Source organism: Mastomys coucha, unplaced genomic scaffold, assembly GCF_008632895.1.
Source record: "Mastomys coucha isolate ucsf_1 unplaced genomic scaffold, UCSF_Mcou_1 pScaffold5, whole genome shotgun sequence".
Lineage (NCBI taxonomy): Eukaryota > Metazoa > Chordata > Mammalia > Rodentia > Muridae > Mastomys > Mastomys coucha.
In genome coordinates, this window is record NW_022196911.1 from 25762045 (window position 1) to 25771865 (window position 9821).

Genomic DNA, 9821 nt, shown 5'->3' on the forward strand with positions numbered 1-9821 from the left:
TGCCCAGCCCAGCCTAGCCACACCCTCCTGCCTGCCTGCCTCTGATTAGGATGTAGGGGTTGGGGCACCTGGCAGGAGATCTTGCCTAGCTATCTGCTGGCAGACAGCCTCAGCACCCAGGATCTATAACTTTAAGTGTCACCTCAAAGCTCAGGCCTCCTGAGACCCAAGCTAGCAGAGCCAGGGACTGAGTAGCCCTTGGGTTTTGGGGGCATGAAAAGCTATGGGCATACTGAATGGGGAAATGGAGATGGCCCAGTTTAGAAACTCATCCAAAGATGGTGATTCATGGTTTCTGTGTAGACAGGAGCACTTGCCAAGAGGAAATCACAAGGCCAGCTTAGACCAGGTGTCAGGAAGAAGGCTCAGCAGGCCCCAAGGAGCCTAACAACCTTCCATGACAGGACAAAGAACTCAGGCCCAGCCAGTCATAGCAAGGGGCTATTTTCCCCAGAGCCTACCCTCAGGCCATCTCCCTCAGATACTGGTATACCTTGATGCAGTTGTCCCCTGCATCTGCCACCACTAGTTGTCCTTGGGGTGCACAGGCCATACCCAAGGGTCTCTTTAGTCCCTCCAACTGCAAGCAGATGGGTGGCCCAACCCGGGGAAACAGAGTCACTTGGTGCCTCTGCTCATCAGCCACAATAATGCTACCCTCTGCATCAGAGCACACACCTGCTGGATGGCCAAAGTTATGCCCAGTCAGGGTTCCTAGGGATCCCAGAGACTGGTAGGCACTGCCAAACAGTTGTACATCCCCAAACTCTTCACTCACAGCAAGGCCCCCATCAGGCCCTGGACCTACCCAACAAGGGCCCTCCAGACCTAGCATGGAGGTTGGAGCAAGGGGCTCCCAGGTTGGCCCTAACATGAAGCTGTGCACAGTTCCAGGCAAGTAGTCTGTCACCAGGAAGTGGCCAAGAGCATCTACAGCCAGCCCTCGGGGGGACAGGAATGTGCCTACAGTCACCCAGCGGCCCTGGGGTTCCCGGGAAGTGTACTGCAGAGCATACACAGCCCCGTGGATGAGGTCACTGACCACCACAAGCCCTGCAGCTGTCACGGCCACATCCTCTGGAACAAAGGCTCCAGTTCTAGGAATGCGGCAGGGTAGTTGACAAATGGAGCGTCCCTCGAGATCCAGCACATGAACACAGGAGGCAGCACCAGCCGTCAAGAAGAGCAGGCCATCTGGGGAGCAGTGCAGGCCTCGGGGGCTCCCTGCAGCCCCTGCTGGTACCAGGATTTGTCCCAGCAGCCGTGGCTGCCAAGAGCAACTGGCATCTCTAAGTTGGTCCAGCCTGAGATCAGGCCCTCGGGAGTAGTTGGCTGGGGGTAGGGGTGGCCCAGGAGGTCAAGGAGTCAGGACAGATGGGAGGCCAAGGGCAGCAAGCAGTCACGGTCTCAGGTTCTCTGCAGCTGCAAAAGAGTTGGAACATCCCTGTGTGCAGATGGTGGCGCATGGGTGCTAGTACCCTCCCATTGTGGACGAAGAGCTGAGGTGAGGTGGGAGGTGTGGGGGGGGGGGTAAGGCTGAGCTGTATTTGTGTTCAATTCCTCCTAGTTCTGAGCGCTCACCTGGTTCGCAAGCACAGCAACCACACAGGTGTCTAGGTGTCTGCAGCAGTGGTCTGGGAGACACCATGCACTCACTCGAGAGGGGCAAAGGTTTAGCTCTAAAGGCTCAAATCATGTGCATAGCTGTGTCCTGGCTTGGGGAGGAGGGGAGGCAGATAAGCAGCATTTCCCAGCCCTGGGGTGACTCCTTCATAGCAATGGCCTAAGCTCCTGTTAGTTCACCACCACCACCACCACCACCACCACCACACAGCCCCTCTGCTTTAGTCAGGGAGACATTTAAACCTCAACCTCCCAGGGCTCTCCACTAGCCCCTCGCCCCTTCTACAGAGATCAAAGTACTTCTTACCCAGGGCTAACTGGCCTCAGGGCTTTAGGTCAGCCCTCTGTTGTTGGAGACAGCCTGAGTGTGTGTGTAGGAGGCGGGGTTAGAGGGGATGGGGAGGACGGCTAGGGGAGGAGTCACCAGACAAGTTTCCTGCAGGGACAGGTTGAGCTGTTTGGGCTGAGTCCCCAGCCTCCAGGCCTGCACCTTCTGTCATGGGTCTTCCCATGGGCCTCACCTGGAACACTTTCTACTGCCCCTCCATAGCTCCATCGGACTATTCTAGGAGGCCCCCAGTCCTCTACAATTATAGGCCACCCCTCCAGGCAGGACATTTGTGTCAGGACCACACTTTGGTCAACCCCTTGCCAGCTCCACCAAGATGTCAAGCTGGTGTGAGTCTGGTGATGCTGCTGACTCCCAGGATCAGAAAGCAGAGTGGTCAGCACATAGGGGTGCTGAGAGAAAGGTGCCTCAGATTTAAGACCTGACGTTCATTGGGCTCCTGGCTCTGCCCTCAGCAGTTCCCCAGAAAACCTCCAGATCAATGGTGCCCAGCTAGCTTCTGTCAGCCTTGGCCTGCGGCCCCACAGCACCCAGGGCTGGCCAGCCAGAACTCTAGCCCCACCACCACCTGCAACTGCAATGCCTCACAGTGGGGTGGCTTCCTGATGCTATCACCAGGTAAGTGGTTAATGGGGCAGCTGAAGGTCCTGTTCGGACTGGCCCCAGCCTGGCCAGTCCAGCCACAGTGAGAACAGTGCCTCCTCTGAGGGCAGCTTGTACTTCAGGGCATTCCTGGGTGGGCTACAGCCCAGCTCCCCAGGGAGGAGAGTGATTTGCTATGGCTGGGGGGCCCCAGCAGCCCTCCCTGGTTGTCTCCCACCCTGGCCTATGGAGGGCCAAGCAGGGCTGTACTGGGAAGGAAGCAGTGAGCTGTGAAGGCCACCGATGCCTATCGTGGCTGCAGGGGCTGGCGGGGGGCCCAGGAAGGCCACACGGGGTGAGCAGCCTGGAGCCATAGAAGGCAGGAGGCTTCGGCCACCACGGGCAAAGCTGGCATTAGGCTGCTTGGATGGACTCAGGCCCAAGGACTTGCAGGGTCCTTGCCCATCCCCAGTGAGCTGAAACAGGTCAGGTCATCCTGTCATATCTGCCTCTCTGCCACTCTTCCCTGAGTTCCCTAATTGAGTATACACAGGCCACCCCTTAACCCCAGACTCTTTGGAAGAACCAAGTCCACAATAAGGATTTTTGAGGCCACGGGTGAACTCCAGCATGGTGTCCAGGACACGTGCTCACTGGGATACTCAGACTAGGGACATTTCCTTGAGGGAGCCAGGTGCTTATACAGGGACAGAAAAGGAAAGAGACCCAAGTAGATCAAGTAGGGGTGTTTGAAGGTGGCTTCTATTTTAATGTCCACAGCTCTGTTCAATAAATAAGTCATGACCTTGCTATGTCCATGTGAGCGCATAGGTAAGTCTCTACCACGGGCTGGTGGGGGGAAGTCTGGGCGGGGAGGGGGTATCCGTTCAGAACACATGCACACTGACACTGGACAGGCTCAGACAATGGGGTCCAGATCAGGGAGAGGAACCCATACTCTATGGTGGCTGTGAACAGATGTCAGCACTTGGGAGGATCTGCAAACTCGGGGTATCTTTAGGGGTCTGGGAACTGCCAGCTCCAAGACGATTACCCCAGCCATTACCAGGAATTACTGGGTCCTCAGGGGCCTGGAGGGGGAGGACAGGAGGAGGGACACTGGAGTCGGCCTCACACTTGGTGGTGTGGCTCGAGAAAGGCTCAAGTACAGGGCCTAGTATGCTGGAGGGCTCCGAGGTCCCCCTGGCCAGCATGGGGCTTGGATCATGCAGCCCCCAGGACTCTGCAGGTGCCTCGGTTCCCTTGATCGGCACCCGCTTCACTGAGAGGTCCAAGGGTGTGTCCAGTGGACGAGCTGCCCGGGCCAGCGCCTGGTGGATGGTGAACAGCTCCCTGCGAATCTTGCCAAGCTGCTCCCGAAGAGGTCTGGGGGCTAGACCCCCAGCTGGTGCTAGCTGCCCCAAGCACTGCTCCACCCTGGCATAGTCACCAAAGGCCTGGGTCAGGTCCTCTCCCACTGGGACTGAACTTCCTAGCACTTGGCCTTGTGGATGCTGTAGAAGGTGGACCTCAGGACCCGGGGCCTCAGGGTCACCTGGCTCCTTGTCCTCAGGCCAGAGTATGAGGGAGGAGGCTGCTGGCAGGCTGAGAAGTAGAAGCCAGTCAGAAGGCTATCCTTCTCCTTTGATGTCCCCCTAGCCCCAGCTTGTGTCTTCTGCTCAGTGTCACCCATACCCCAGGGAAAATAAGAGGCTCCAGTCTAGAACGGGACATAGAAGAAAAAAAGGACTATCTGGTATCAGGTTCCTCTGCCTGAAGTCTCTACTCCTAGTGAGTTAGGTGAAGATGGCCTAACCTCCCACCCAGCCCACCCCTGACACCCCCATGCTAGGACCCAAAGCTCCTGATACCCACCTGCTCTGACAGCCAAATTTTGCCAGGTTCAAGGGGGCCTTTGGGAGCTCAGGCACGTTGCCTGTGGGCAGTCTCTTCTGTGGGTTGCTCTGAGTCATTCTTCCCAGATCTCCTTCATGGCCTGGGTCTCTGGAAGTGCCATGAGGCCAGGGTCCCCCGGGCCCTGGCACAGGCACCTTCAGCAGCCCAGGAGCAGCCAGAGCCCCGGGAGGCCCCTTGAGAGGCACAGAGGACTTGGCAGGGGCAACCCTGCCTGTTGATTGTCCTAGGTTGTGCTCTAGTAGCAGCGGGTAGTACAGGCGGGGGGCCAGGCCTGGACGCTCGGGTGTCTGTGGGGCTGGGAAGGCTGTGGGGGGCAGCAAGGGGCTTGCTGAGGCCAGGAAGGGCATGTGGGCTGCAGCAGCAGCCAGTGAGGGCCCCAGATAGGAGAAGAGGCCTGGGCCAAGAGGGTAGTTGACACCCAGCAATGATAAGTGAAGGCTCTGGGCTTCAGGGAACTCACCCTGGGCAGGTGGTGGGTAGCAGGGGACACTACTCTCAGAGCCTGCAGTTGACGCTAGAGTCCCCAAGGCCCCACCCAGCATGCCACCACTCAGTCCTGGCTTCCATGACTCTCCCAAAAGGCCACTGGTGTCTGGACCCTTCCGGATGGATCTAGCCAGAGGGGGCAGTGACCCTGGTGACTCCTCTGGTCCAGGCTTGGGGCCCCTGCCACAACGACGCTGGGAAAAGCTGTCGGTGACAATGAGATCTGGCTCGGTTGGCTTGCTACTAGGGTCTGAGAAGTCTGTGGAGCAGTTGGGGGTGGGCACCCGAGGCCTGGGTGAGGGGGGCGCACGGTGGCACGCCCAGTCAGGGGAGTCTAACAGTAGAGAGAGGGAGTCTTTGCAGAGGCTGTACTTCATATGGTTATAAAGATGTGACTTCTCCAGGCAGGTGAAGGGGCACTGGAAGCACTTATAGTTGTAGGGTTTGCCCCAGGGCCGTGGGATGTAGTGCGGCTTCTTGGGCTTCCGTGACCGCGCCCTGGTCCCAGTGCCCACTCGGCATGAATCTGCCTCTCGAGACATGGCAGCCTGCTAGCAGGCAAGCCCAGGCACCATGGCCACCTGCAGAGAGGAAAGACAAGGACCCGATTCACACCAGACCTTGGCACTCTCTCTGCTCTTCTTCGCTGGGGGTCCCTGCATCAGAACCCACTAAGCCCCAGTTCACCTTGCCTCAAGGTCTCTGACCTGTTTTCTGCAGACCTTTCTTTTGGGAGGGGATGTGGTAGCACTCGCCTGTAATCTCATAATTTGGGAAGCTGAGGCAGGGGGATGGCTGTGAGATCCAGGCCATCCAGAGCTACACAGTGAGATTCTGTAAAAAGAAAAGGGAAAAAAGGGGGGAGGGAGGGGGAAGGAAAAGAAAACAGAGGCACCTAGGCATTCAGATCCAGGCAGGCAGAGATAAGCTTGCACCGCACCGTAAAGACAGTCTCAGGAGGACCTAGAGGTCGTTGCTGAGAAAATATAGTTTATCTGAAATTAAGTTTAACTGGATGCATTTTATTTACCAAGTGACCCTGTATAAATCCCCACTGCTGGGGCCCAGCTGGCCCTGCAGGCCAGTTTCTGGGATAACTGGTCTCCATTTAGTCTCTGCTTTTTGCACCAGGCAGTACCCACAGAGCATTTGGTAAGGGAATGAGAGCCAGAGCCACCAGTCTGACGGCCCTCTAGAAACACTTCCTTGGTTGAGCCACCTGCCCCTACCAGAAACTGAAGCAAATCACCAAGATTAGAAGCCAACAGAAACTTTGAGATCTGACTAACACTATGTGTGTGCAAATGTGTGTGAGAGGGCATGTGTGAAACCCGAGCTGGCTAGTGAAGTGTCGAGTGCGCACTGGAGGTCTCTTAAGGGGTCCAGCCACACATGAGGCAAACCCAGGCTGGGGGAGTGGATGTCACAGCATGGCCCCATGGCACAGCCACCTGCTCAACCCAGCTCCATCTGGGTGGCTTCAGGCAGGTCAGTGACTGAGCCTGCAGTGACCGCGCTCAGCCAAGACCCTCTTCTCCTCACGTCCAGCACACTGGCTTAGAAGCTTCTCTCTCCCCTCCATCTGGACCACCACCTGGGCTGTCCACTACCCCAGCACTTGTGCTTGTGCATGGTGCGTGTGCACATAAGCTTTGGGTGTGTGCATACAAGCGTGCAAGATTCCCAAGGAATCCTTGTTCTGTGCCTAGAGGAACAGCTCCTGCATGGTTGAGCTAACCAGGCACAGGGTGTGCCATGAAGGGCACACACATCCATACCACCCCCCACTACCTCTTCACGAGAGCATACCTACATTACAGAGACTATGCCCGAAAACACATGAAGACATGGCTGCGACTCACACATGGTCATAAACTCATCATGGATGCAGACACACATGTGCTGCATGATTTGAGCAGCAGGGATTGGAGTGGAAGGTGGTTGCTGAACTCAGCTCTCTTGCATGATGGCCATTACACTTTGCCCATGATAGATATTCACCTTTAGTCCCACCTAAGATCGTGTGGGCACCCCTTAGGTAGGCAGCTAGATGCGTGAAAAGCACAGCATGCAAAAAGGCTGGGAATCACACAGCGAGTTCACATGACCAGCCTGGGCTCTAGAGATGGCTGAGAAAACATAGACTGAGGGAGACTCCAAGGTTGGGAGGGGGATGTTGGCTCAGGAAAGGGTCAGGGGCCCCCTGGGGGGTTGTAGACCCAGCCTGGACTTGGCATGTATACAGGCAGTCTCTTCTGCCTGCATCCCGCCCCCGCCTCCTCGCCACCCCCCAGCCCCCTGCAAGATGTGATGACAGATAGGCATGTGTGCTCAGGCGACAGAGGCGTCTGTGCAGGGGCCATCGATCACCCAGCCCTGGGAGCCACACAGCTGTGCGGATTGGTGATACCGCTTAAACCCACCTCCCAGCCTAGACTAGGGGGTCCTCCTGGAGACTTGGATCCAGGGGTTGGGGCTCCTCCTGCGCTTCCCTCCAGACCAGGTACCCGAGGTGCTGACCTCTCCAAGACCCAGAGGATGCTGGGCACTGGTTCACCACAGGGCACATCCCTACACTAGCCACGCATACACAAAGGCACACTCATCTTGCCCAGCCCCAGCCCCAACTAATGACCTGGCATGGGCTCCCTGGCTGAGTGCCTGCTCTGGAAAACTAATAGCTGGAAGGGCCAGCCTACCCATCCGTTGACCCTCTTGGGACTCAATGTCCTACAGGGATGGGTGCAGGAGCTGAGGTGGACACCTGGGACCCCAACACCTTTCTTTTGCCTCCCCGCTGCGGGCACCTTCCTGACGAACCCTCACGGTGCTGGGATCACAAGCAGCCCTTTCCAAGCATTCCGTCCAGAGCCGGAGCCCCAACTTCGCGGGAAGTGCCGCCCGCCCGCCCACCTTACCGCGTCCGCTGAACCGAGCCTACGGCGTCTGCCAAGTATGCGCCAGGCAAAGGGTCAAACTTCCTACTTGCGAACACCACGGGGTAACTGAGGTCCAGAGCTAGAAGAGGTAGACCCAATGCCGCCGCCGCCTCCCGCGTTCCCCGACGCCGACTCGCAAGCGCCCACCAAAGTTGGCAGAGAAGCGCGTGCGCCACGGCGCGAGCTTCCAAACGCAGCGACCTCCGACCGGGCTGGGCGCGGGAGGCGGGACAGCCTCAGCGACTGACGGCTCCCACCTCCTAGCACACAGCCCTGCGCACTCACCGGACGCGCTGGGACGACTCCTGGAGGGAGCGAGGCCGGACCCGCCACAGTGCCGCAAGAGCTCGGAGTGGCGCGCAGGTGCGGGGGCCGAGTGAGGGGCGCCTGGCACCGTCCCCGCCCCCGACGCCTGCAGGCTGCCGCGGGGGTGCGCAGAGGCAGCCAAGTCTCCCGGGTCCCCGCAGCGGCAAGAGGGGGGCGTCAGCACGCATCAGTCAGGGCTCTGGCCCCTGACAGCCGCCTGCCCACCCAAATCAGGGCCTCGGGGTTGAACCCTAGGACAGGGACTAGGAGAGGCCAAAGCCCAGAGCTCAGGCGACGGAGTCTGTATCTCCTTGCCAGCTTCCACTGGGCAAGCCAGAGAGCCTGTGCAGTTCCTTTACTCCAAACAGGAGGTGTCTCCCCACCCCTTGCTCTACCCGCTGATGGTCACCATGCACTGACACCTGGATACATCCTGCCACTCCCTGTCGGTCCCCTCACTCTCTACTTCCTAGGAGGTTCCTCCTTGCTTCAGGAGATCCAGTGCCAGTGCCAACTATCCGAAGGGCCAAATCCCCACAGGTGGCTTCTCCTGGAAGGGTTATGGGATGACAAAGGACCCAGGAGGGTTTGGAATGCTGAGCACACAGTGAATGCTGGAACTCTCTTCCCTGTAATGCCTTCATGGCCAGAACTGTTCCTGGGTTGCCAAAACTTAAAATCTGGGCTCACACTTCTAGCCAGGTCCCAGGGAAATTTGCCTAACTGGTGAGTTCCAGGGATGCATGTGGGCATGGCATGGGTAGAGACAGATAATCTCTCTCCCTCTCCCTCCTCTCTCTCCCTCCTTCCTGCTCTGCCTATGTGTGCCTGTCTGTCTTTCGCTGTCTCTGTGTCTCTGGAGTCAGCTGTGACTGGGGAAGATGCCTTAGCCCAGAGGTGTGCCATACGCTTTTTCAAGCACAGAAGAGTGATTGTTGCCCCCAGGCTTGCCCTGTGGAGGCAGAAGTCCAAAGACTCTTGGAAACCTAAGGCTCTTCCAGGTTCACTACTGGTTCCTAGGATTTTCCCGGGTGAGATTTGTGGAAGAAGTGAAACCTCTCTAGTGATTCTGGGTTGGTACACGAGACAGTCATAGGGTTCAACCATTCAGTACTTCTGGTCCCATGTCTGTGGGGCAGACATAATGGCCAGGGCTCAGCTGTTGGCCAACGTTCAAAGGCTACTACTGGTCAAGGAGCAGGGCCTCTCCAGTCTAGTTTCCTTCTGTCTCCATGCCTCACCTCACTCCATGCCCACTTCCAACTGAGGGACATCCAGAGCTAGAAGTGGTCTTATGGATTGTACAGCATGCTCCTTTCTGCCTGCCTGGCCCAGCTAACCAGCTGACCATGCAGGTGGCCTGGGGCCAGGAGACAGCTTGAATGGCCACTGTGCCAGTAGTCCTAGGGCCAGAAGACCAGCTCCTCATGGGTACTAACTAGAGATGAAGGCAGAGTCAGGTCACTCTGAGACAAGGAAAGTGGGGACATTAGACATGGGCCCCTTTTGTACTCAAGGACAGCTCTGTACTCTCTAGCCATCCTCTTTCTGGGAATTAGGGAATATCCTGTCTGACAATAGGTGCAGGCTGGAGGATGTGGCCGCTGTCCAGAAGAGGC

At 57.6% G+C, this 9821-nt stretch overlaps 2 protein-coding genes across 3 annotated transcripts; both read right to left on the bottom strand.

Annotated features, from left to right (window-relative positions):
- Positions 1–2: 2 nt before the first annotated feature.
- Nhlrc4 (NHL repeat containing 4) lies at positions 3–1142 on the bottom strand. Its single transcript, XM_031352529.1, has one exon. The coding sequence runs from the start codon at positions 872–874 to the stop codon at positions 464–466; it is 411 nt and encodes a 136-aa protein (XP_031208389.1). The 5' UTR covers positions 875–1142; the 3' UTR covers positions 3–463.
- A 2156-nt stretch (positions 1143–3298) lies between these two features.
- Positions 3299–8933, bottom strand: Prr35 (proline rich 35). 2 transcript variants are annotated; one of them, XM_031352234.1, is made up of 3 exons: positions 8182–8933; positions 4430–5538; positions 3299–4159 (listed from the first exon to the last, which is right to left on the bottom strand). In XM_031352234.1, exons 2-3 carry the CDS (start codon positions 5497–5499, stop codon positions 3514–3516), a joined length of 1716 nt encoding a protein of 571 aa, XP_031208094.1. In that variant the 5' UTR covers positions 5500–5538; positions 8182–8933; the 3' UTR covers positions 3299–3513. The 2 variants fall into 2 exon arrangements, with proteins under 2 accessions (XP_031208094.1, XP_031208095.1); XM_031352235.1 differs by having other exon boundaries at positions 3299–3991; positions 8182–8237.
- Positions 8934–9821: the final 888 nt, after the last annotated feature.